Source organism: Thrips palmi, unplaced genomic scaffold, assembly GCF_012932325.1.
Source record: "Thrips palmi isolate BJ-2018 unplaced genomic scaffold, TpBJ-2018v1 HiC_scaffold_1, whole genome shotgun sequence".
NCBI classification, from domain to species: Eukaryota; Metazoa; Arthropoda; class Insecta; order Thysanoptera; family Thripidae; genus Thrips; species Thrips palmi.
The window spans coordinates 5,413,611-5,440,534 of record NW_023144620.1 but is presented as its reverse complement, the minus strand read 5'-3'; the positions used below and the strand labels follow the sequence as shown (position 1 = coordinate 5,440,534).

General features: G+C 58.5%; 1 protein-coding gene across 2 annotated transcripts; it reads right to left on the bottom strand.

Moving 5' to 3' along the window:
- Positions 1-42: 42 nt before the first annotated feature.
- LOC117641995 (calsyntenin-1) lies at positions 43-26,751 on the bottom strand. 2 transcript variants are annotated; one of them, XM_034379762.1, is made up of 14 exons: positions 26,404-26,751; positions 25,246-25,403; positions 7,600-7,727; positions 7,156-7,511; positions 6,883-7,074; positions 6,531-6,794; positions 5,966-6,445; positions 5,716-5,848; positions 5,427-5,623; positions 5,151-5,332; positions 4,942-5,058; positions 4,607-4,835; positions 4,317-4,489; positions 43-4,227 (listed from the first exon to the last, which is right to left on the bottom strand). In XM_034379762.1, exons 1-14 carry the CDS (start codon positions 26,528-26,530, stop codon positions 4,018-4,020), a joined length of 2,946 nt encoding a protein of 981 aa, XP_034235653.1. In that variant the 5' UTR covers positions 26,531-26,751; the 3' UTR covers positions 43-4,017. The 2 variants fall into 2 exon arrangements, with proteins under 2 accessions (XP_034235653.1, XP_034235743.1); XM_034379852.1 differs by having other exon boundaries at positions 43-4,224.
- Between the last annotated feature and the right edge of the window lie 173 nt (positions 26,752-26,924).

Below are 26,924 nucleotides of genomic sequence, written 5' to 3'. Positions count from 1 at the left end.
TTGAGTAAAAGCCTGATGGTTAAAAAGGAAACAGTAAAGGAATTTATCATTTTTAAAGGTGTGGGATTTTTATTAAACAACATTAGGTGATACATCACTATCATTATTATTGTTGTTTTGAGTATCCAAGACATAAAATTCATTTACCACATTGACTCTTACTTAGAATACTTGCAATACAATACATAGTACAAATACTGCATGTGTGCTACTGCATTGCACATCCAAGGATGTATGGACAGAGGGCATGGACATTTATTTAGCTTATCAGTGCCGTAACACCAAGTTGCGCCACTACAATTACAGCCAAATACTTTTACAGCTTCCTTTCTGAGTTAAAACTTTAGATTCTGAGAAATTACTAATCCAAGCTGGCAGGACCAATTATTTAAGTACACGAAGGCCATTCCCACAAAATCCTACTTTACCTAACCAAAGCAATGATGAATTTCGTCAGCAGTCCATTTGTTCCATAAGAAGACTTACAACTATATGGATAAAGAAAAAAAAAGTCATATTTGCTGTCTTTTTTTATGATCACATTTACCCCTAACAGTTACACATCAGTTACCATATATTGGACCAGTTCATTACCAATTACAACAGTATGGTTACTGAAGAAAGGTGACATTTCAAAATTCATCTTTATGTATTGCACCCTTAGAAGCAAGTGTGTCAACGCATTCCTTGAATCTTGACTTCAGGAAAAGACGGCAAGGAAAAAAAAAATTGTAATCAAAATTAACATAAAATGAATATCTTTTATCAGACACATGGCAGTAATGGTAGCGGCGCTGCTTATTTAACTGTCCACTAGTGAATGTTCAATGTCTACAGGTGAGAGGATGGACGCAACATCACGACATAATGTGTCACTTAAAAGGATATCAAAGGTTGATTATTTACACGCTGTGAGGGGAGTGAGGCCCACTGTGTCAAGCCTGCATCAGCATGTTGTCTAACCAGTATGGTACCAATAAGCTTTGTACAGGGAACCAGAAAACAAAATTCATAAAACTCTGCAGTAAATAAAGTTATAACATCACTTCAACAATTGCAACCCAACACAGGGAACCAAACCATGATTATTTAGTACTGTTAATTTACACGTTTGAAGAGTTGATTAGGAAAATCAATGTTGCAAAGCATTCATGGTGACAGAACAATCCTGATATTTTCTTCAAGGCTACAGAAAGAGTACCTGTCATGAGCCAGTCTTTCTGCCTTGGTAAACTATGAGGTATGCTAGTCAGCATCAATGTAACAATTCAAGTTAGACCAACAAATCAGAATCATCTTAAAAGTCATAAAACGCCTAATAACTCAAATTTAACAGCAGTTTTAACATTTCCATCCTAGTTGGGACCATTGACCTAAGTAACTTTTGAAATCTGTACTTTCAAAATCTCAAAAACCTCAAACACATGAATAAAGATTCAACAGAAAAGAGATTCAGTAAAAAGTATAAAAGTTAAAGTTAAGTACATGTCAAGAGGGCACAAGAGTGTCCTCCACTAAATAAAGAGGTAAGTAAACAACAACCAATAGGAAGACAACAAAACAAAGGACAGAGGAGCTAAAACACTACCAACGTGCAGAGTCAGTGTGAAGAAGCACATCTACACTACTCTACATCAAAACACCACCTTAGAATAAACTGTTATTTATACAAAAAGAAAAGCCCCCAGACAGACAAGGTTATTTTAAAAAAATATGCAATATTATGTTGATCAAGGGTAGAAGATGGAATGTTCAATACGGTCAGTGGGACAGAAAAACAAGGTGGTTCAAATGACACACCATGGTAACCAATCATCCCACTACCAATTTTACTTCTTTAAAAATCTCTTTTATCTTTTTTCCCCCTCCCTCACTTACTTACTTCCATTTTTTATTTCCTCACTCACCAAGATGAAAGGAAAGTTCAGCGGCATGTAGCACTGCCTTTCAACAAAGCCATTCAGTCAATGGATAGTTGAGACAAGGCAGCAAGTCGAGAAGACTGACTTATTCTTCTCGCAAAGTACATATATAGTCCACACAAAAGGATTTAAATCTTCAAAATTATAAGACAATATAGAAGCGTTCATTTACATAATAACGTTATCAACGGTCTTATCACGTCTTCTCCCCTGAACTTAAACCATTTAAACACACACTCATTCATCTTTTTCACACTTAGCTAATCGTTTCTCTCATTCACAAACTCTCACAGTACTGCATTGGGAGTATGGCGACAGGTGCATTGGATCGGATAACTGAGTGTAGCACAACGTACCACCTCATTACGTGAATATAATTCAATATTGTCATAAAAAACTATTTTACATTCCCATTGGAAAAAAAAGAAAGGAAGAAAAAAAGCTCTATAAGAGTGAGGGACATTAGACGAATGATATGCATACATTAATAAAACAAACTTCTGAAAAGAACCAGCTTGTGTTATGTGTAAGCTACTCATCCTCACCCAATGAATACCAATACTGTTAATTAAAATTGCAACAAAGAATGGCAGACTGTTGTACGGCAAGATTGTGCCAAAGTTAGGAACAATGAAAGATTACATATGTAAACATAAACATCTGAATATGCTTACATAAATTTGTATGTGCTTCCTTAACGTTTACACAGAAACAAAGGTGTGGAAAATTGCTTGAGAGAAAATTGCAAAATAGCCTATAACTTAACTAAGGAAAAATGCACACAAAGAAATTAACTTTCAGGAAAAAAAATTACACATCCAACACTAATACCATGTACAACCATTCCACTGCTTAGCTTGTAGGTACTTGTGCAGTCAAAAGCAAATCATAACAGATACTTTAAAGACTTTCTTTAAAAGACAGTTCATGTGCACAATTATAAATTATCATTAATTTCAATGTAAATGCAAAATATCAGTTGCCAAAGAAGAGTTGCTTACACTTACTTTGTACAACTTTTTCTCACAAAAAGCTAACTTAATCCTAACGATGAACACTGGGAGATTGGTGAAAGAAAATATCCTTCCTATGGCACTTAAAATATCTTTGTTCAACAAAAACCATTAATACTTTCTAGGGCGGAATCAAGGACTCAACTGAACCCAATAATAAGGGTCTCTTCAGCATTACAAAATATATCTTGATTCAATTCATAAAAAAATAATACAATATGCTGCTACCATGAATAAAGAATGCAAAATGCTGCTCAGGACGAAGCCATAGACATATATAATAATCAATGACAAAATTAAAATAATGTAAGCATGTGAGGATAGTTAAGAAGCTTAGCAGCTGCCTAGGTGCTTGAAAACAAACTATTGCGTACACAGACTTTCCACTTCCAGAATGGAACTGGATGTTTCAAAATATTTTAGTTAACTTTATAATACTTGTAAAGTGGTCAGAGTAATAAAAACGATAAGAATTAATTACTTGGACGTCCAATAATAAACCAAGTACAAATAAAAACAGAGACCAGTTCCAAAATCTGGAAGGGAGTCTGAAAGGTCTGTTTGTTCCATGAGTGTTCATTTTCTTTCATACAAGAATCGCAAAAAATAAAGGAAGAAAACAGGAGGAAAAGACCAGTTCCATGGGAAGTCTCCATACACAATGCTCCTACAATTCTCATACACACAAATACTTTTAGAAAACAAACAGAAAATGAATGAAATCAATAGAAAAGATTCAGATTTACATTAACAGCTAAAGACTGAAAGACAATGGGATTGTGATAGCTGTGTAAAATTAAGAGTGACACAATCAATAGAAAGTTTCACATCCAAAATGTTTCCCTCATTGCCACAAGTGTGAGCAGAGGTCCACAGCCTGCACACAGCTGCCACAATCTTTTTCATCCATTACAGAAAGAAACATACAGCTCATCAAGAGCCCAATTTTTAAACAAACAAATAGGATAAACAAGTGCCTGCCTATATGGCTCAAAGTTTGAATTAACAGATATGGCAATATGCCTCCTTTTTCATGTCAAACTTAGTGGTTTGGAACCCTGGCAAGGCACATCAGGGAACATTTAGATAGCAAGGGTAGAGTTGTCCCATTCAAGGTCCTTGTGCTTCCCAGACTCAACTTCTTCTTCTTCCTCATCTGTTGAGTCTAAATCGTCATCACGATAGCTGGATCCATCATCAGAGGAGTCGTCATCATCACAGTGCTCCCCTCGACCTCTTCCGCCAGCAGAAGCTGGTCCCTGGCCATTTGAAGGAGAAGATCCATTCAACTGCTAAACAAAAGAAAAAAAATATTAAAATAAATTGTAAACATTGAATTTTGAAGACAGAACAAATACAAAGCATATTGCTTTGTAATTACCTCCATAGGGTTCACAGTGATTGTGAGAGCAGAGTCATCCCATGCCATCTCTGTGTCAGCAATTTCTTCCTGGTTAGCACGGTGGTGTGCAGCACGAATGCGAATCACTCCAAGCACAATCATGAAGAGAAGGAATCCAACACAAACTACAATGATGATGGTAACAGCATGGCCTGAAATTGAAAAAAAAAAAAGCCACATTATTGTGTTATATTGAAAACCATACGAAAAAGAAGATAGTCATAATAAAGTATCATTTTGGTTTGAAAAGCAAAGGGCAGCGCACATACTTGCTCCAGTGACAGCCTGGACGCCGTCCATCAAAGAGTGCTCATCTGACACCTGTGCAGGATGCAATTCAACATGGTGCCGGTCAACATGAGCATGCGCAGGCTGAGGAGCATGATCGTGGCTGGCCTTCTTCTCATGTACATCCAAATGATCGTGGTCGTGCTTGTTAGCCGCATGAGGCATTTCTGTGCTCTTGCTGCCAGTCATACGAGGATGAATCACTGTAAGCTGTAAAGTTACAGACAAATTTAGTTAAATTGTTTTGCATGATTGATTATTCTAAACATTATAATTGAGATCAATGGCTGTGTAAAAAGATAAGGTTTTCACTTACAGTCTGGACATACTCATTGCTCAAAAATCGTCCATTGAGCTCTGAGCAAATAAGTTTGAAAACCCGGTTCAAGTAGTAGGCAGGTTTGCGATTGGTGTATTGAATTTGCCTCAAGATCTGTAAAGAAGAAAAAAGGAAAATAAGATAAAAATAAAATAAGTTGACCAATAGATAGAGGATGTTTAGGGTTGAATTTTATATAAATCTACCTGTTCATAGTTGTAGATTAAATCAGCTCCAGACACAATCACACCATCCTTGTTCACCTTAGCAACAACACCAAACTGTGTCAGCATGTTTTCTGGTAGAGACAGTGTTTCATGATCTGGGTTCAAAGATGGGTACACAGAGACAGAGCAGGAGTCAAGCTTCTTCTCAACACCACTTGTATCTAAAAAAAAATCACATAAAACAAAACATATTATTATCAGATATTACATAGCACTTTAACATAAGTAATTTACACTTGATAAATTAAAACCTACCATGGCTGTGTTTATTACCACTGACAGCACCAACAGTGACATGCACATCAGTGAAAACTCGAACTCCCTGACGGAAGTCCTCATAGTCACGGGCCAAGTTAGAAGTGCCATTGATAGAAATGGTGGGTTCCTGAGGTTGAAGGACCATCACATAGCTTTCAAGGCTTGGAACCTTCTTCACCTTTCCATGGTCACAGCTAAAATGAAAAAAGAAACCATTTTAAAAATTATTTTTGTTATAGTTTTGGTAAAATGTTTTCTAGAGACTTTAATTAAATGGGAAACATACGTGATAGTTGTAGAAATGTGCAGGTTGCGGCGGCCTGGTGTAGGGAATTCCCGAGAGTTGGTGTAACCTACACGTCGCATGAGAACCTCCAAGTTTGTTTTGTTGTCACCCTTGATGGAAAGCTCAGTGAGGTCTAGAAAAAATAAATGTTAAATTAGCAACAAATTCTTTAAAAAAACAAAATAGATTTGAATTTAAGACAAAAATGTAACTTCTAAATACGGAAAAAAAATAGAAAATGAAGACATACCACTGTTAGTGAGAAGCTCCATGCCCGGTTCCAGCAATTCCATGGCCGGCACTTCAAGACTCTCCTTGCACTTGTGGAGACAAGTCAAGACTTCAGGTCGCTCAGTACGATGTAAGAGAACTGAAAGGCCAGCAAGGTATCCATGGAAGTGGTGCTTCATTTTGTTTTCAGAACCTTGCCAGCAAGCTCCAACAGTTACAGTGGTGTTAATGCCCTTAGTTGGGTGCAGAGGCCAGTCATCAATGATTTCGGGGTTCTTCCTTTCAGTTTTGAAGAGCTGGCCATCAACATACAACTGGACATCTGGGAACTTGACCTCAACAGCATAATGATGCCAAATGTCATCACAGACTTGAGGAAGCTTCCAACGCCACTCAGCAGGTCTGAAAGTGTTGGGGTCATCATCGGAGAAATCTCTCCTCAGTAGCAGGATAAGGCGGCAGTTCCTCACAAACAAGGCATAATGATGACGGTTCATCTCTGAAAAAAAAAAAAAATAGCAGAGAGAATGAGTGCTGATTCCACTTGACACATTAATTAAAACTATGGTTCTCATGTCACTTACTGTGATCATCAGCTGAGCAGATAATGTGTTCCTTCATGTGCTTATCAGCACCAGGCTGCGGCTTGTGCTTCATCCAAGTCGACATTGTGAAGGTTGAGGCCAAAGTGTGATCCAGGACGCTTGGGGGCACAGCAAGAGCAGATGTCACGCCATCAAATTCGTACATCTGGTCTCCCTCATGCCCCTCATCCGTCTGCAAGTTCTTTGTCCATTCTGCTCCGGACGCTGGGCTTGGGAGCAGATCAATGCTGTCCTGACTGGCACCTAGATTGTCGAAAAGTACAAAAAAATTAATAAGTAAGCTTAGAGCATCTAACTCAGATCAAAATGCAGCCACGGAAAAACTTCTCACCACACAGCTTGCGCTGACTCGCGACCGAGTAAGTGTCGCGGTCGCACCCCTTGCCAATGTGGGCGGTGGTGAGCGCGACGCGAGCGTCAACCTGGCGCACCTGGCAGGGAACGTCACACAGCTGCAGCTCTGCCGAGGGGAACAGGTCCACTCGGCCGGAGCTGGGGGCATAGTCGATGCGCTCAGGGATACCTGGGAGGAAACGACAAAATTTTAATATAGGTTGGCCCACGTGTCATCTAAGAGTCAAATTGTAGTCGGAATCCTCCTTACCATTCCAGCCGAGGCGGCACACGCGGTTGACCTTGATTGTGACCATGACAGGGACTGACTGCTTCATCCCGCAGTCGTAAGCCACCACGGAGAGGATGTGGTTGTGGCTCTTCTCGAAGTCCAGAGGCTCGGTGTTGCGAATGACACCTTCATTGTCAATGGTGAAGGGTTGCTCGGTGGTGAGGATTTCATATTTGCAAATGTCGCCAAATTTGGGGGTGCAATCCCGGTCCTTGGCCTCCACTCGCACAATCTCTGAATACAGGCGACCCTCGTCCACTTGGTAGACATATGAGGGCTGCAGGAAGACTGGAGCGTACTCATTGATGTCTATGACGGTGATGTGGAGAGTAGCGCTGAAAAAATACAGTTCGCCATTAGCATCATCACTCATTTCTTTGAGGAATATTTGAATTAAATTTAGTAGTGGACAAAACTACTCACTTTTCAGAGACTTCTCCAGAGCAGCTCACTGCTGCAATGTCAAACCTGTAATTCTTCCGCTTTTCACAGTTGAGGGTCCTGTGAGGCTTCAGCTGCACTTCGCCTTCACCATCCTCCTTCAAAATGATCTGCAACAACAAAAGTAAAAACAACATGAAAAAAAAAGATCGATTCGAACATCGTGAAGCAGGGCCCGCCAGACCCTTCCTCAACAACAGTGCCCCTTGCCCCTCCCCTCCCCTCGGCCCACCTGGTATGAATGGGGGTGGGATGGGGGCGAGTGGGGCGAGGAGGGGAGGGGGTGGTTGAGGCGGAGAGGGGGGCAGTCCGTAGTTGCCAGACCGTAGACCTATCCAGCTAGACTGAACTGGTCACGCACGATCGATAGGGGGAAAAGGGAACGCCACGGAACCGAGTGCAGTGAGATGGGGTGGAGGGGGTTGGAAAAGGGGGGTCCGCAAGGGGGGGCCAGCCCGGCCAGCCCGGCCAGCCCGGCGCACGCCATGCCGTGCCTTAGCAGCAATGCGCCCTGCAGCAGGGCGAGCAGCGAGCAGGGTAGGGCCCCTGCCGCCCTAGCCGGCCATGTCGCGAGATAGCCACGCAACGGCGCGACCAAGCTGGAGCGAGCTGGAGCGCGCTGGAGCGGGGCCTTCGGGCCGGGCCAACCACCGGGCACGAGGGGGGTCAAGAAGGGGAGGCCTGTGCCTCGCGCCTCGGTGCGCAGCGTGCACCTCAGCGCCAACACGCCGCCACATACAGAGTACGGGCAGTACGGGACACGACACGCGAGGCCAAGCAAGCCGCCAGGCAGGCCGCTAAAAGTAAAGTAAAAGAGTGGAGCCAGCGGGCGGAGCAGGCCGCAAGCCGGGGCCAGACTGGCTTAGTTAGTTGCTGCTAGTTCAGTTCACGACAGCCCAACACAATCACACGAGCAACGGCCTTTTTCTCGTCATTTTCACGACGGCATCAACTGCAACCTTGTATCACACAGCTGGCCCCGGGGGCAACAAGACAGATTCCCGCCTCAAACCGGCAGCCGAGTCGACTGGCTGTGTGGCTCGCCGAGGCGCCGGCTGGGTAATCCAAGCCGCGGCGCCACTAGGAGAGGCGAGGCGAGGCATGGCCCCCTACCCCGAGAACTGCGACCCCGACGACGACCACGCGAACACGATCCACTGCTGCGACGGCGGATCAAGCTAGCCACGCGCGCGCACACACACTCACACACCCCGGACGGACAAGGAGGCAGACACGCGGAGGGGCGGCCGGGGCGTCGACACCACCGCGGCGGGGCGCGGCGGGTGACGTCTCACAAAGGCGTCGTGGCGGCGGCGAAGGGTCCTTCCCTCCAGGCCTTCCCTCCGGCCTGAGTCACGCACGGCACCTGCCCGACGAGGGCGCGGCGTGGCGTGGCGGTGTGGCGTGGCGGCGGGGCGCCCCGGGCGGGGAAGACTCGAGGGAGGGCACAGGGAACTGCGGCGGGGCGGGACAGCTGTCCGGCCGCCTGGCGGGGCAGGCAGGGCTGGCGGGGCAGGCAGGGCTGGCAGCCAGGCCGCGCGACAAAGGATTCCGCCCCCGGGGGCCGACGAGACCGACGAGACCGACGGGACGCCATGAGACGCCGCGACGTGACGGGCGCCGTCCAGGCAAACACACTCGGCCGGGGGCGCCGGGCGCCGCACCACCACGACGAGGACGTCGCCAAAAGGAACCGAATCGTCCACTTTGAGACAATGTCTTTTGGCTCGGCAACCCGACCACACACACACACAGTGTGTCCGTCAATACGCCTGTCGAGGCTGTCCGCGACACACATCCGCACAGCGACACAGCGAGGCACAAAGCCAGAAGACAAAGTGGCGGCGTGGCAGCGTTTCGTCGCGCTGTCTCTCTCGCACCCTCGCGGGCCGCCCCACGAGTGCGAGAGAGACAGAGCGAGGAGAGCGCGGCGGTTCGGAACGAGCCAGCCTGCAGGGCTCCAGCCGCGCCCGCCAATGCGGCCAGGGCTGCCAGGGCTATGCGGGCCCCTCTGGATAAACTCATTCGGGCCGAGACAATAAAGCGAGATAGAGATAGGGGGAGAGAGACGGGCAGAGGGTCTGCCATTAGTGGGACACCGAGTGCGACACCGCGAGTGGGACGTGGTGGGACGCCGGGCCGCACCAATGCACCAAACAAGAGCAACGCCAATCAGGGCCCAGCCGAGCCAGCGGACGGGTCGTTGTCATGCGGGGAGTGTGTGGTCGGCGCTCCAATTGTTTCGTTTGGACCGTAAAGGGGGGGGGGGGGTGCTCCGTATGCATCGCATTCCCTGCCATCATCATTAAACCACAACAAGTGGACACACACACACGCACACACACACACAGCCATCCCCCCGCCCCGCTCGGCGAGACCCTTCGTACAACCCGCTCGCGCAAATTCCGCACATCTTTTGCAGTCCGTCCGTGTAGCCACTGATGATAATTGCTTCAGAGAAGATGAGAAAGAGGAGAGGGGGCTGCCGGCTTGTGAAGGGCCGAGGGGCCGCCGAGCTGGGCCGCCACTCGGGGAAGGATATGGCGACATTAAGAACACTCGCGGTATACAGTGGAGCGCGCGGAGTCTGGAATCGGCTTGGGCGCCGCGTGGCGTGGCAGTGGCGTGGCAGTGGCGTGGCAGTGGCGTGGCAGTGGCGTGGCGCATGGCGCTCTTTGGGCCTGGCCAGACGGGCCAGACGGCAGGCTTCGGCCCCCAAAAGTCCCAACGCCCTAAACCAAGGAAAAGATCGGATTGGGGGGGGGGGGGGGGGGGGGAAGGGGGCGGGGAAGCGAAGCGGGGACCTTATAGGGCGCCCGTTCTGGCAGGCCTCAGCCAAAGAAGGAATTATTTTGCCTTCGGCCCAAGCGGCTCGCTGGGCCGATTCCGAGCAGCTCTCTCTCTCTCTCTCTCTCTCTCTCTCTCTCTCTCTCTCTCTCTCTCTCTCTCTCTCTCTCTCTTTCTCTTACTTGAGCACTCATGGGGCGTTCCGCAGGAGTGCGAGAGAGACACAGCGACGAGGCAATGTTCGGACTGAGCGCGCTGGGCTCGAGGCTGGGCTGCTGGTCCGCGCCACAATGAATAACGGAGCCGTTGCTTCCAGCTGTTGCGGACGGCGCGACGGAGGAAACTTTTTAACGCGACGCGAGGCGAGGCGAGGCGCGAGGTCCACTCGACTCGGTAGTGTCTCGCTCTCGCTGCTGCGAGTTTGGCGGTGCGACAGCGCGACAGCTCCAGCCTACCAAAGCGCGCTCCGCAGCGCCACTGCCCGCTGCTGCCCCTACACCGAAAAAAGAAGAACAACTCGCGAGAGAAAAAGACAGAGACGACTTTGTGTGCGCGCCGAGGGCGTGAGCTGGCTGCTGACTCACTCACTCACTCCACCTGCCCGCTAAGGAGCTTCCGGCCGGATCGAACCGCGCAGCGCACCGCGCAGTAGATTAGGTGCTGGAGCGGAGCCTAGTGGGGCGTGGCGGGGCGTGGCGTGGCGGGGCACGGCGCGCGCTGCTCGGGTCGTTGTTCGTCAGCCCCTCTGCCAAAAGCCAAGCCGAGCCGTCCGCCAACTGGCACACTGGCTAGCGCTGGCTGGCGCCCCTTGCAGCGTGCGCCCCGGCGGCCCCACAAACTTGCGCCCTCCATCGTCACGCGCGCGAGTTTGTCAGGATGACGACGACCCGCTGGCCAGTCACCCCGCCACCCCGCCAGCCCCCTGCCAACTGTGCAGACATCGTATTCCCTTCCTGGGGAGTTGGCAAACCCGGGAATACTACGCCGCCCCGCCCCGCCCCGCCGCGCAGTGAGCACACCAAGGCCCCTCCTTGTGCCGAGCGGGCCGTCGCTCAACTTTGGCCAACATGTGAGGGATGGCGGAGTGGGCGTGCAATCGACAACCCCCTCGCCCCACCCCCCTCCGCGGCGCGGCCTGGCGAGGGCGCATCAGCCAGTCGAGGCACGCGCGGCGCAGCCCCCCCCCCCCCCGCCACCAGCCGCACGTACCACTGCAACGCCCGGCAGCACCGACCCCCTCACGCCTATCACCTTTCTTCTGCGCCCCTTGCCTGCTCCAGCCCCTGGAGAGCGACCCCCACCCCCTCCCCCTCCCCGGGCTGGGCGTAATGCACGAGGCAAATCGCAGGCAGGGCCAGGCAGGGCCGGGCGGCCCCAACGCAATGACCGTAGGCAAAGGGCCAGCACTGCCGCAGCACCGAGGCCCTTCTCCGGGCGGCCGCAGACCGCCCTGTAAGGGCTTTGCTTCGCGGCCAAAGGGCGAAAGGGCCAAAGGACCGAGCCAGGGGCGGCCAGGGGCGGCCAGGGGCCAGGGCTAATGCCGAGGGACGGCACGACGGGACGCCGACGCCGAGGGGCTGCCGGCCGTACTGTTTCTTCCCCCCAGTCCCCACGCCACACCCTGCCTCCCCTAGAGGTCCGCGTCGGCCGAGGCGAGCCGAGGCGAGCCGAGGCCTAGATTGCGCGCCGAGATCGGGGGCGTCCGGAGCCCAGTAGAGCCCGCCGAGGCCGGAGCGGACAAGAACACATCAAGCAAGAAGAGGCGCCGGCGCCGGGCGCCCCTCCCCTTCGCATCCTTTCCCATCCGAACCGAACGAGGCGCGGCGTGCTTTGATTCGTAAAGCCATCGACCCATCCACCCATCCATCTGGCCGTCCCTCCGTCCGTCGGCAGGTGGCGGGCCGCCCGTCACTCGTTATCAGCCGGCCACTCCAGGGCGGCGGCACGGCGATATCGCGCCGCTCCGTAGTACAACTACAACGGATTAAGGACAGTAGCTGGCACACTGTGCGCGCCGCGCCGAGCACGCCGCCGTAAAGCCCTCCCCCAAACCAGCCCGTTTGTTTGCGGAGACCAGCCAGGCCTTGGCCAGGCCGCCACACACACTGACTGTCTCGGCACCGCGAGCGCGCCGAGCATGAGGGAGACGAGGACGCGACGCTACGCGAGGCCGGCCGGCCGGGCGCGCACGCCGCGCACCAAGCTACTCGGCTTTGCAGCTTTGCATAACTGGCACGAGTGCTAAGCCTAAGCCAGGAGGCGCGGCCTGGCCGGGCCTGGCGCTGGGAGTACAAAGACGCACGGCAGGCTCATTCCGAAACGCCGCTCTGCCTCTCTCTCTCTCTCTCTCATTTTCTCTCTGCGACCCTCCCAGGGGCATGCGAGAGAGACAGGCGAGACAGGCCGATGGCGCACGAGGCAGCGCACGGCGGCGCCACCCATACCCAGAATAAACGACGCGGGACGTAAACCAAACGCGACGAGCGGCCGAGTGAGTGCTGCCTGCCTGGCTGTGCCTGGCTGCTTGGCTTTGGCGCGTCAATACTGTACAGCACGCGGGATGGGATTGAGAGGGGGGGGGGGTGTCCGCGCCGGACTCGGTCAATCCGCGCGCGGGCCGCGAGCGCGATGCAGGCCAGTGTACTGGCCGCCCACCTCTCCGCGGCCCTGCCTGCCAGCCCTGCCTGCCAGCCCTGCCTGGCCGCCCTGCTCGGCGGTTGGCTGCCGTCGGGGGCGTGAAAACGCGCGCCTCGCCGAACGACGGCCGGACGCAGGGGAAGCGGGCGGACGGACGACATCCGCCGAGATCCCAATCAAGGTTCACCTCGCCTCTCGTCCTCGTCGCGGCGCGCCCGCCGCTGGCTCCGAAGTCCGCGGCGGTCCGCCTGGTCCGTCCGTCCGTCGGGCCGCTAGGCTACCTTTCCGCCTTTGGGCCTTTGGGCTGTCCGTCCTGGGCCTTCGGCCTGGGCCTTCCCTCCCCGCCCGAATCCCGAATCGACCCACTGCGCCGCCGCTGCGCCGCCGCTGCGCCGCTGCGTCCCATCGGCCATTTTCGCTGCATTGTTTCACGTCGTCTTCTTTCACCCCTTCCTCCTTTTCACCCGGCCCCCCGCTCCACCCCGCTGTCCCATTCATTCCACGCTCCCTTCCTCCTCTTCCAGGGAATCTCTCCCTTCCCTCCAATTGCTTTACTGCCGTCACGTCACCGAAAATGGCGATCGGACGGACCGGAGCTCCCCCCCCCCTTTTTCTGCACGCTCATCCGTTTCCTTTCAGCGGCCCCCCGCGCATCGCAGCCCATTGAAAAATTCCCCGGTCGTCGGGAGCCCCTCGAGGGGCAGAGCGAGCCGTGGCGTGGCGTGCCGTGGCGTGCCGTGGCGTGCCAGGCTGAGGTGCGGCGCGGACGTGACAGGCACGGCCAGAGTCCGGCCGGGCTGCGGCGCGGCGCCCGGCGGCACAGTCTCGTACGCGTACTCAAAAATCATCGGCAAACAGTAACCCAGGAGCTATCGGGAACCTTCATTCGGTCCGGGCCAAGCGGAACTTTGATCGGCATCCTCTGCACTCCACTCGACTCCGCTCTCGTCGTCACAAAGAGGTCACAGTCGGTGACTCACAGTGCTCACACCTCGCGGGGCCTCGGCACCGCGATAAGAGCCCGCTGCACAAACAGGCAAACGCCGCGAGAGCCGCGAGCACGTCGCGGAGGCCGTGCCGCTCGACAGGGCCGCGGGTCCGCGTCGCAGCGCGCTTCCGGGTTCGGGCGTCCGCGACGACGCCGGCAGTGGCGCGGCTGTGCAGCACAGACCAGAACTAAGCCCCGGCAGCCCCGGGTCGCGGAGCTACTGCTGGTAATCCTTCTACTCGGCGGCCGCGGCCCGCGCGGCCTCTGGCGCCGAGGCAGACGAGCGCCGCCAACTAGGGGAAGTCCTCGTGTGAACCTCGGCCCGAGCAAGAGGGGCGAGCGGCGCGGCAGCGGCCCCCGAAGCCCTCAAGCGCTCAAGTTGAGCCCGCCGAAGCAGTAGTGAAGCTCGGCAAGTCTGACTTGATTCCCCGGCACGCCTCGAGACAGACCAAAGAGGAGGTGACAGAACGCCCCCCGCCCCGCCCCGCCCCGCCCCGCCCCGCCCGCCGTGCAGTCACGTCCCCGCTTCTCTTTCTCCTTCTCTCTCCCTCTCTCTCTCGCTCGTGCGGAGCGCGGAGCGTCGCGGAGCTAACGTCATGACATTTATTCAGCCGCCCCACAGCATTGTGCACAGCAGGCAGCGGGCGGGCGGCTGTCAGCGGCGCAGCCAGCCAGCCGACTAGCCAACCCGGCAAAATTGTTTCCTTTCATCCGAAGAAAAAGTTGAGCAATTACCGGCGAGCGGGGCGCAGTCTGCGAATAATCGGTCCGCCAGGGTAGGCACCGACACACCGAGAGTGCGAATAATGCGGCGCAGCGCAGTGCAGCAGCGTGCAACGCAGCGCCGGCCGGGCCCTCGACGCCCTCGACGCACCGCGACGCTTCCCGCCGCGCGGCCTGCCGGCGTGCAAAGCAGTGCACTACTTGTACGAGACAAAGACTCCAGTGTGCTGCACGGAGGCACAAGAGCACCCGTGTGTGAATGCACGTGCGCACACAGGTGCGGTGCAGAGAGGAAGAAGGGGGGGGGGGGCGGTGGCGACGGGGTGCCAAGAGGCGGGTGCAGCGGACGGACCACGGATGGAAATCGCACTCTGTGGCAAAGGCTCGCTAAAGAGAGCATCGGAGAGCGCCAAAGAATACCGCCCCGTAAAGAGAACACGAAACCCGGCCTGGGTTGGACGCAGTGGCCGCCCAAAAGTCAGCCCAAATGACGATTTCTACACACGTCTGACAAATTTAAAGGCACGCTGCTCCGAGCCTGACCCACGTCCAACGACCGAGAAGTTCTACTTTCTGACGGTGTCCGCTCCGTCCGCACAGGCAAGGACCTGGCGTCTCACAAACGATCAAACTTTTCCAACTGCCAGGCCTTTGCGACCAGTTTCCAGCGTGCCTGTTCGTCGAGCCACGAGCACGATGAGGGGGGCTCCGACGCCATCGCATCGCGATGCGACCGGGCAGGGCAGGCAGGCCGAGCGGGCACGGCTCGGCAGGGGCGTTTGGCAGTGCGGCCACGACCCCGTCAAGTAGGGCAGCGTGTTGGGGGTGAGCGCCGCACGCTGCAGGCACGGCGAGGCCGAAGCACCCATCCGACCCGACGGCCCGACACCCGGCGCGCCGGGCTTGCTGCGACCCGGACCCGCCGAGGGCCGCGATGGCCGAGCCAAGACCGCGGGGCAGCGGCAGCGCGACACGGCGTGCAGGTGTTCGCGGTGGGGCGGGGCGGGGCGGGGCGGGGCGGTCCCGACCGCAACACCGCAAACCTCGCTCGTCCGGGCCGCCCTTCCCTGCCCTCTGCCACCCCGGCCGCCGCAACCCCCAGCCCGGCCCCGCGGCCCCGCGGCCCGGCTCGCGGCGGGGCGGGTGCGGATGAGCGCAGAGCTCGACGCCGCCGGCCAGGCGGTCTCGGAGCGGCGCGGCGCGGCGTACGCTTCCGGCCGGCTTAGCCCCGCCGCACCTAAAACCACCAAAACCGCCGCAAAGCCGGTGTGGAAGACGGCAAAGAAACGAACGGCGGCCGCGGAGCGAAGCAGAACGCGGTGGAACGCGCGATAGGGATCACTAAACGCCGACGTGGACGACGCCGACGTCGGCCCGGTCGATGGAGGGCCGGTCTGTTACAGGCTGAATTAATCAGCGCGACCTCCGCGTGCCCGGCACCGCGTCGCGACACGCCCCCTGCCGACGCCAGCGCCAACCCGCAGCAGGTGTCCCCAATCACACACTACAGCGCCTCCTCGCAGCCCTCGAGTGCAAGACAAGGCGGGCACCAAGCAGCCGAGGGGCGGCGGTGGCGGCCGAAAGAGAGAGAAGGGGGGGGGGGAGAAAGAGATGAGGGAGCACGCAGGGGGCACCAAGGTCGAAGGGGTGTGTGAGCCGAGTCGGTATGTGCGCGCAATGAAGTTGGCGAACGGAACGGCGGAACCAACGGAATGCTCCAAATGCCATAGCAGCCCCGCCCCACCCGGGCCCGGGCGAGCCTGCCGAGCCGAGCCGCGCCGCGCCCTAAAACCCAAAACGTCCCACCCTCCCCTCGCCCCGCCTCGCCCGCGGAGGTAGAGCACGCCGATAAAGGCCCGCACCCGCACGACGAGGACGAGGCCATGACGATGCTCTGAGTAACGCGAGCAGACGGCGGTAAAAAAAAAATCCGCATGGGCGAACGAGGGCGTCGAACGCGCCGCCCGGCCGTCCCGCTGCGAATAAAGGGTTTTAAGGTGCAGGGAACGACCAGCACCAGCGGGGGGGAGGCCCGCCGACACCGTCACCGCCGACAGCCACTCAGCGCCAAGCACCGCGCAGCATCCGCAGAGCGTGCGCGCGCCGCCTGCAGCCTGAACAGTGTTTTCGCTGCTTCGTCGCTCTGTCTCGCGTTCTAAGGGCGGCCCGCGGGGGCGCGAGTCAGTCTCGCCGGCCCGGCTTTCAAAACCCGGGACACGCCTCCCTGCCGTGCCGGCCGTGCCCCTGCTCCTCTCGATCGATACATCGAAACGGAATCCCCGCAGTGGGCTATCAGGCTCGCGGTTCTTGTCCTTCTCTTCGGCCGGCCGGCCCATCATGTCGGGGGCCCGCACGACGGCCTGCCGCACGGCCTTGTCGGCCTCGGTGCTTCGGCCACGACGAGATCGATGTAGGCGGGGACGGCCGGGACGCGCGCACGTGCCACACCGTGCCGCGGGGGAGGGGGAGGGGGCCGCGTTGATAAGAACCAACTGGGCGTGCTGTAGACTGATTCCGAGAGTCGTTTTCGTCGCTCTATGGCTCTCTCGCACCTTTCCGGGACGCCCAACGAGTGCGAGAGAGACAGAGCGACGAAAACGACTCTCGGGATCAGTCTGCCGCTGCAGGCCGTGCTTCGGGCGGCGGAAGCGGATACAGCAGCGTCACCTGGGCGACGCGCTGATGAGAGAGGGGCACGGCCACGGGCACGAGGAGGTCCAAAGGTGCGGGCGGCTGCGAGGCGAGGCGAGGTGCCCTTTCTTCCCGCACCGAGTACAGAGGCTACAGCACATGCCGACAAACTTTAGACCCTGTCCCCGCCCCGCCCCCGAGGCACGGCGCGGCACGCCACGGCACGGCGCGGCATGACGCATGGCCGCCGATACGCCCCACTCGCCCTCCGGACAGCGCTGTCGTCGCTCCGTCTCTCTCGCACTCGCGGGGCGCTCCGCAGCGGAGCGACAGGGACGGAGCGACGATGAGGGAGTCGGGCTGCCGTCATCGCCAACGGCATCGACGGCACAATGGCTGAGCCCGTCACGTGCTTCTGCGAAGGCGAGCGAGGCCGAGGCGCCGAGGCCCGGGGGGAGGCCTTTCGCAGTGTGTCACTTCTCTGCCGTTCCGCGCCAACAAATTCTAACAAGACAAAACATCCCCGCGCCGCTTCTGGGGCCCAGCCCCCCCCCCCCCCCTTCTTCGTCTCCAGGAAGGGCAGGCTGAGCCGCCCGTCACGGACAGCTGCCCGGCCGCGGCGGCGCTTCTGCCGGCGAGGCCTTTGCGGCGAGCGCGGTGGGCGCGGTGGAGGCGGACAAGGCAGGGCTGATGGAGGAAGGCCGCCGTCCGTCCCGTCCGGCGTCCAGCGCGTCCAGCGCGTCCAGCGCGGCAGCATCGCACGACGGGCCTCGCCAAGCCCGGCCCGGCAGCCCGGCCAACGCGGCCACGCGAGACGGCCCGCAAAACGGAGAAAAATGGAGCGCCACCAAAAAACAGGAAACAAAAATGATAAAAAGCGGCGCCGGCGCGCCACGGGCAGCGCCAGCAGCGCCAGCAGCAGGCGGCGGCAGAGAATCGTCTGAGCGGGGACCAGGGAGCAGGGGCCCGGCTAGCACCGCTCGCACGGCCCGGCCCGATGCGGCATGGTGGCATGCATGTATGCACATTTACTTTCGCAGGGGCGGAGTGAGTGTGTGCCTCGCAATAACGTGGCGCCCCGCCCCGCCGCCATGCCTCACCATTACTGCGAGCATGCATAGCAAGCTCCGTGGGATCCGAGCAAAGGGACGGAAGGCCCGCACAAGGGGCGCGACAGACGACGGACACGGGGGGGGGGGGGGGGCTACAGCCCACAGGCGGGCCCCCTGCCCCCGGCCCTGCCCCCGGCCGCCCTCGGAGGAAGAGAAGGGGATCATGAATGCCGCGATGCCGCGCACAAGGGCCAAGAGGATTTGTCAATTTGAAGGCTGCGACGCTGCGACACGCTGCCGGGCAGGGCGGGCGGGCTGCGCCGAGGGTCGCGGAAGGGAAAAAATAAAAACAGGGAAAAAGGGAGCAGGAGAAAGGAACAGGAAAAAACAGTCAAGGGGGCGAGTCAGAGGAAGCTGCAAAGTCCCTCTCCAGGGTCGCTGGGGTGAGAGGGGAGGGGGGGGGGAAGGGCTTCAAAGGCAGTCGATCGGGCGGCGGGGCGCGGGGGAGGCAGGTGGCGACGAGGGGCTGCGGGCGAGGTGAGAGTACAGCCACACGACACGACGCCCTCGGTGCCGCGGGGCCGTGGGGCCGTGGGGCCGTGGGCCGTGGGGCCGTGGGGCCGTGGGGCCGTGGGGCCGTGGGGCCGTGGGGGCCGCGGCGCCGCGAGACGCGTCGGGCCCACAGAGCCCCGAGGCATGCGAAATGATACGGGGGCACTTTACAACCACAACAGCGTGTTGGCCTCCGCAACCCCGCGACGCGCCGCAACGTCTGCTGCCTGCCGCCCCCCGGGGCCCCTCGCGGGGTCGTCGCACAGCGCGAACTGCGCCGCCGCCACCGCGCGCCCCGACAGCTTGCCGTCAGTGACGGCGTCAGTGACGCCGCTGACACTGTCTTTTTTACGCCCGGCCCCTACCCGTTTCCCACCCCTTGCCCCGCACCACCGCGGCTAACGGCTAGAGTTTCACGACACTCAGCCCCACGCACACCAACACCCACACACCATCGTCAAAAACACACACACACACACACACACACACGCGCGCGTGCGGCGTATGCCGATGGAGATTCACAGGAAGGGAGAGTAGTCGCGAGAGAGCGCGAGAGCACTCAAACTTTGAAAACTCACTTTATTTTGGGAAGGCCCGTGCGGGTCGCCCTTTCGCGCGTGAGGAGAAAAAAACGAACGGGAGAGAGGAGGGGGAGGGAGGGGGGAGGGTGATACACTGCCAGGCCGCGTTGGCGACCAGCGGATTAGCGCCGACAATAAAAGACATCGACGGACAGCCGTTTGTCCCGGTTGTCCCGCGCGTTGCTCAACAATTATTTCCACGCGCGTGGGCCACAGAGAAAAAGAGAAAGAGGAGAGAGAGAGAGAGAAAGAGAGAGAGAGAGAGAAACTCGCAGAAAACAAACACGCGGATCAGCGACGCGTAGCGCCCCCGCGGCGACAATGACAAAAGAAAAATTGGCTTCAAATTTAACAGGGTAATCCGACCACGGCCGGGGGCCCCACGAGGGGCCCGGGGGGCTTCCGCGTGCGCGTGCTTGCGTGCGCGAGCGTGCTCATGCGGGATTTGCCGCCAGGGCTATGCCAGCGAGCAGCCCGATTTGCAGCGTCCCGTTTCATCCCGGTCCGCAATAACAAGCAGGGACTCATCGCGCGACGCTCACGGCGGGGAGGGGGGGCTCCACGCGTCGCCGTATATCGCCACCCTCGCGACACCGCCGCCGCCCACGCACCGCGGCGACGCCGCGACGGCAGCCGTTTGATTCCCGACGCAGTCGTGCGGCTTTCGTCGCTCCGTCTCTCTCCTGCGGGACCCAAACGGGACCCAAACGGGACCCAAACGGGACGCCCCGTGAGTGCGAGAGGGACGGCACCAGAGGACGGCCGCGCAGGAAGCGCGCGGCGCAACAGAATCCATCCCGCGGCCCGACAGCTGAAACGGCCGCGGTGCGAAATAAAGCCGTGAAACAAACAACACGCCGCCAGCCAATGGCCGCCAATGGGCGCGCAATGGCTTCCTGGGGGGATTCCCCGCGGCGGACCGCGGACCGCGCTTGCAGTGCACCAACCCGGAAAGGCAGTGGAGGAGCGCGCCATTTTTATCCCTCTCGCCGTTCGGGGACGCTCCCCGCGACCGACCGCTCGCCCTGCATGGGCATGGCGGCGAGTTGCGTCGAGGCGGCCGCGCCCGACCTGTCCGCCGCGGTGCAGCGGTGCAGGGGCGGGGCGGGCAGGGCGCGGCGCCCGGCGGCGTCGGTCGGCCTCCTCCTCCATGGGTTCCAGGTTCCATGGGCGGGTCACGACGGCGAGCCTGCCGGCCCAATTACACGCACCTCTCGCAGCAAGCCAAGCAACGCCAAGCAACGCCAAGCAACGCCAAGCAACGCCACGCCGCGGCAAGCGCGTTCGCGTTCAGTCTATTCAGCACGCAACGCCAACTCCCCGCGGCTGGAGGACTGGGCGGCGAGCGCGGCGCGGCGGGGCGACGAACACGCAGCGGAAGCGGAACCGCGGAAGACGGAGGAACAGCGCCGCGACACGCTGCAATTAGCTGCCGAGCCGATCAAGGGCGGCGCCTAAGGGTGGCTCTCTAACGCGGAGAGAGAGACGGATAGAAGGGTGGCCTCTCTAGACGCGGAGAGACGGATAGAAGGGTGGCCTCTCTAGACGCGGAGAGAGAGAGGCGGATAGAAGGGTGGCCTCTCTAGACGGACCTGGGAGACGTCGCCGGGCCGGCGCGCTGGGGCTGGGCCTGGGGCTGGGCCTGGGGCTCGGTCTCGGGACCCAACGGACAAGGCCGGAAAGTGAAAGCAAGAGGCGAGCCGGTGCGACGTGGTGCGACTGCCGCGCCCCGCCACGCCACACGTCACCGTGGGCGGGCTGGACGGCGCGCTGCAGCGGCGTCTGGGGGTCACCGAGGAAGCCATCCAATGCGGAGCAGAGCGGTGCAGCGGTACTTGGACGGCACACTGCACACCGACGCAGGCCGATTCCGAGTGTCGTTTCCGTCGCTCTGTCTCTGCCGCTCGTAAGAGGGACGCCCCGTGGGTGCGAGAGAGACAGGGCGACGAAGGCGACTCTCGGAATCAGTCTGCAGCCCAGGCCGCAGGGACCGAACGGTCGTCTCCATCGCCATGGCCGCGGCGGAGGCTGAGGTGCACGACGGCGGCAGTGCGTCCATCTCGTCCTCGTCGTCCTCGTCGCACGCATTGGCAGCTTCACGGGGCGAGCAAGATGGACGCAGTCGACGAGAAGGCGGCCAGGCCAGCCAGCCGGTTGGGCGGGGCGGGGCGGGCGGGGCGGGGCGGGGCGGGGCGGGGCGGGGCGGGACATCCCGACCAGAATGGAAATCGAGCCAGAGCCAGAGAGCAGAGCGGTCCCGGCCCGACTCGCCTTGCGCACCACGGGGCCCCGCACCTCCACCTAACAGGCGCACTCGGTGAGGGAGTGTGTGACTTTGCAACAGTGTGTGCGTGCCTGGCGTGCCGCGCCCCAAGTTAGGCGCCGGGCCGTTTGAAATGGAGCCAAATGTCGACGCGGCACGGCGCGCGGCGCTTCCCCGATTTCGGCGACGAGGCAAGGAAGCGATTCAGCCCGGGCAGCCGGGGCGAACTTGCTCGGATATGGAACTTGCGAGCACTGCACCTGGTTGTTACGAGTTGTAGGCGGGCACACACACACACGCGCGCGCGCTCTCTCACACACGCTTACCTCCAAGTTCTAAGATAACAAATTAGGCACAGGTAACGCACACAGACACATGTACTGTGCACGTGTGGCCTCCCTCACCGCGTGACGGTCTTCGTCCTCGCGGTGACAAGTTTTCGCTCCTCACGTCAATCTCGTTTCATGTCACCGCCGGAATTCTAGCAGTGTCGCGATTGACGCGGCTTTGCGGACCAAGCATGAGCAGCAATGAGAGGACCTCGTCTCCGGCCGTCGAGTGGAGCAAGCCGTCAATGGGACGGGCAGCCCGTCGTCCCGCCTCCTCCACGTCGGCGTGCTGCGTGCTCCACTTGGAGGCAAAGTCGAGAGCATCTCGATGGTCTTCGGCTCGACCCGAGCTCGACCGGACCCGAGGGCCTCTCGCCGATAGCGGAGGTGGTCGATGCTCCTAGGCAATGCGGCAATCGCCTGTCCGAGATTTGGCAACGAGATTCGGCCGAGTCCACCGGGCAGCGCGGCCAGCGGACTGATTCCGAGGGTCGCTTTCATCGCTCTGTCTCTCTCGCACTCAAAGGGCGTCCCTTAAGAGGGCGAGAGAGACAGGACGGCTCTCGGAATCAGTCTGCAGGGGCGTGGCCGCCCAGGCCGCCCAGGTGGCCTCGGCAGATTACGCCAGGAAGGGCTCTGCTGCTTTGCGTGCGCCGAGTGCGGCCACTGCGGACGATGACCGCCCGCCCGCCAAAAACAACAACAACAAGAGGAGCTTCGGCCCGCTGCCGCGCTGCCACTCGCTGCGGCTAGATAAAGTAAAAGGGGTCACGACCGGCGCCGCGTCGCCGTCGGCCAGGTTGCTGGCTCCTGGCTCGGTACAGTGCAGGCGACGCGCTGCGCCGGGCATGGCATGGCGCCGGCCGCACAGCTGGGCCTAACCACTCGCGCCACCTGTCAGTTGGGCCGGCCGGGCAGGGCCCCACTAAGCCCCCGGGCCCCGCGGCCCCGCCGTATGGAAATGGGCGGTTAGCCCTGCCACCGCCCGCGCCGCCCGCGCCTTGGCCGCCACGATAGGGGCCCGAGCCCGAAAATGGACGCGCCGCACGAATGTGTCACGGCACGGCAGCCGGACCGCCCGCCGGCGGTATAGTGCTTCTTGTTCTTCTCCACGACCACCGCCGAACTCCTAACTCCCAACTCCCGGCGCCGCGCGGAGCTTCGGTGCTTCGGTACCGCTGCCAAGGGTCCCCGCGGGCCCTTCCCCTCCCCCGGCCGCCCTGGGCCAGCCTGGGCCCGAGGCATCAGGACCGCGCCGGCCCCGGCCCGGGTCCCCCAAGAGGGCAGGAGCACACGGAGCAAAGAGACAGCATCGCTATTTCGAGCAGCCTTTGCCACGGCCGCGCCGCGCTGCACCGGGCTCCCCGGCGGGGCGGGGCGCCTCTAGACGCACAGGGCGTCGTGCGTCGTGCCGGGCGACACGGTCGGTGCCAACGCACCTGCGCACCTGGGCCCGGCCTGGCTGCCTGGCTGGCCCGCCGGGCCTTGGATCACGTCGCACCGTCGCACCTCGCACACCGTGCTTTACCGGTGACACCTGCCCCGCGCCCGCCGGCGTGGCGTGGCGTGACACACCCTTTGCTGTTTCTTTCTCTTTCTCGCACCTCCTGAGACGTGAACTATATACGTACCGGCTGCCTTTCTTTTTACTCGGACCGGGTCGGGGGAAAAAGGGTCGCTGGGGTAGGGGCCGTGGGGCCGTAGGGTCGGGGAAACGCAGAAGGGTTCGAGGGAGACTGTACCGTGATGCAGACTCGGCACAACGACCCGCGAATACGGCTTAGTCGGGGTTAGGGGCGCGCAGCGGGCAGGCACAAGTCCGATCCCGAACGCGCGCTTCATCGCGCTGTCTCTCTCGCCGCCCTGCGAGACGGGACGCCCTGCGAGTGCGAGAGAGACAGAGCGACGAAAGCACTGTTGGGAATGATCCACCTGCAGGTCGGTACGGCCGGGGCTTGGCAAGTGGCCGGGTGAGCCGCGGGCCGCGCCGAGTGCTATTGATTCACACGCGTGAATAGCGCCGGGGGTTGCAAGGGGGAAAGGGGGGGGGGAGAAAAGCGGATTAAAAAAAGATTGAGGATAAAAGAGCCGATTCTTCACAGCAAGTGCGGCGAGCGGCGAGTGCCGGTGCGGCGGGGCACTTCGGCAACCTCGCGACTTCGTGCTCGTCGCACCGCATCGTGCCCAAGTCCGCCCAAAGCGAGGTGGAAGTCCAGAATAAAAAGCAGCCGCCCCGCCTCGGCCGGCCACAGCGACGATCGCACGCCTCTGACGGAATGAAAAATGGATTCAACATCGACCTGGCCAAGCCTAACGTCGACACGACTCGGCGCGGCGATACGCGGCGAGGCCCTGGAGCCTGACGAGGTCATGACCCCCACAAGCCCCAAGCCCTCCACCCCGCCTGGCGGCGAGGTCCGCGATACGTAGGCCGTGGTCCGTCTTCTCATTAGAAGCGGGGAGGGCTCTACACCCTCCGACCGGTCGTCTAGGTACCACTGCGCCACTGGCCGAGCCGGGGCCGGAACAGGTGGGATAAAGTGAAGCTGAACGGCAAGGCAGGGCACGGCACTGCAAGGCACGGCACTGCAAGGCACGGCGTGGGCGGAGCGAATCGTGCCGAGTGGAGCCCGACGGCCGGGCCGACGGACGGAAAGCACGGCTAGGCAACGCCGTCAACGTCTCGTCCAGCTCGGCCGGCTTGTCCTGCCTAGTCCTGCCTTGGCCGCAGCGATAGGGAAGACTTTACAGCGCGCCCGGGGCCGCCCAGCCGCCCTGCCAAGCCAGCAGTGGCTCGCCAACGGTCCAGCTCGTCGCTGTCTCTCTCGCACCCCAACGGGACGCCCCATGAGAGCGAGAGGGGAGACGAAACCACGGTTCGGATCCAGCCTGGACCAGCACACCGAGGCAAATGCGATCGCGTCACGCTTCGGCTTCGGCGCAATGAGACTAGAGCAAGAATCCCTCCTGCCTTGCCCAAAACACAACCGCCTGGCAGTACGACTCTCTCAGACTCTTGCAATGGAAGGTTACAACGCTGCGGAGACAAATCCAATACCGCAGCAGGGTACGTTCAGGGACTCACATCAAAAGGAGCATCGCCATGGTGCTTGTTGACAATCCTGAAGCTGCAGATTTCAGCTCCGATAGCCCTGATGCTTGGTTTTACTTCGACAGTGGTCTCGTTCTCTTGAACCAGTCCATGGTAGCCACTCTCAAGCGATGGTAGATCAAGACGAGGAACTGCGCAGAGAAGAAAGGGCAGAGGTCAGTCAGGCAAAAAACAGACAGGAAAAAATATTGACGGACACATTTTGCTTGTTTCAGTTCCGAACTTTTGGTGTTGTAACATCGTTGCTTATAATTTTCATTCAAAACTCATGATATTTATCAATCCGTGCATGCTGTACTAAAAATTTGGACCCCAAATTACTGCTTGCATAATGACTTCCTAGAAATTAATCAATATTTATCTCAATAGCCACTTAAAATAAAAGCAATGAATGAGATAGTAAGAATCAGTGTCAACGTCACTGTCAACCTGGCCTCAGGCTCAGGTGTAAGTTTTTTCTAAACCTTGATAAGGTGTTGATAAAGCAGTGAAACAGCATTTGTAAAATTAACCAATCCTATTTTGTTGTGTCTTGGATAAGTGAATTCATGCCCCGGTGGTGTGTGCAGGGAATGCAGGGGGTTGGGAGTGGGTTTCTCCCATGAGTCAGTCTAGTGTACACATAACCTAACACACGGTCGTCCCGCTTTTTTTGTCCATTCCCTCCGGCTCCGAAATTGTAGCCGCCGGTATCAGTGGGTCCCAAATAAACGGAGCAGCCCGTTGGGCTCCATCGCGATGACTGCCTGGGAGCACGGGGACGTTCGGGAATGGGAGGCTGGGTCCAGGACTCCCAGCAGGTGCGGTGTGAATGCAGTGTGGTGTTGTAGTCACGGCGCCGTCCCGGTTTTGCCGGACAGCCCGGGTAGCAGGCAGCCCGCTCGGCACGCGTGTGTGACAGGCCTGCAGCCCGCTGTCCGCAGGGTCGGCGTCGGACGTGAGTCCGGGACCCTGGCTGCCCTGGACAAAGACTGGCTCCTGGAGCGCCTGGAGCCCACGGCCCCCGGGCCGAGTCCTGCACTGTGCACCAGGCTGGCGCGTGTCCTGGCGGTTAGGCCCTTGTTCACAAGAGAAGCTTCCAATATTTTAATCCAGCAGGGGATCGCTGAGGTTGGCAAGGTGTTCACTCACCGCCGTCACTGATTCCACCGGACAGTTTGGACAGTTCCAGATCAGATATTCCAGAGGCGGTCGCCAGCCCAAGCACCACACTGAGGCACAGCGAGAGCACAACACTCGCGGATTTTGTCGCACTCATGGTCGCGGCCGCGAAGCGAACTAGCCCCGTAAAACGACGCGTCGCCGCGAGCACGTCCTGAACAAGCCGATCCGATTCAGACGTTTCTCAGAGCATCACAACGGAACGGATTCGCATGGCTTTCTGTGCTCCGAGTTCTGCCCTGCCGTTGAACACTGGATAGATTCCGTTCCGTGGTGACCCGAGGAGCCACAGAAGTGCAGCTGGCGCGCTCTATCGATTTTTCCCCAAAACTACGCATCGCGCGCCCGCTCGGGTGTTTCCGCTGGCCGCTCGGCGGCACTCGGGCGCCTTCGGCTCCGAGCCGACAGTGGCGCGATCTCTCGGCGTGCGCGGCAACAGCCAGCGCCGCGAGCCGAGGGCCGCCGAGGGCGTCGTAGATGCGGCCGGAGTC

Excerpts from the sequence above, each read along its gene's own strand:
- LOC117641995 (XM_034379762.1), bottom strand. The coding sequence starts at position 26,530 with ATGAGTGCGACAAAATCCGCGAGTGTTGTGCTCTCGCTGTGCCTCAGT. Across the intron at positions 6,446-6,530 it reads CTGCTCAGCTGATGATCACA|AGATGAACCGTCATCATTAT; the intron begins GTAAGTGACATG and ends TTTTTTTTTCAG. Across the intron at positions 5,059-5,150 it reads TAATCTACAACTATGAACAG|ATCTTGAGGCAAATTCAATA; the intron begins GTAGATTTATAT and ends TCTTCTTTACAG.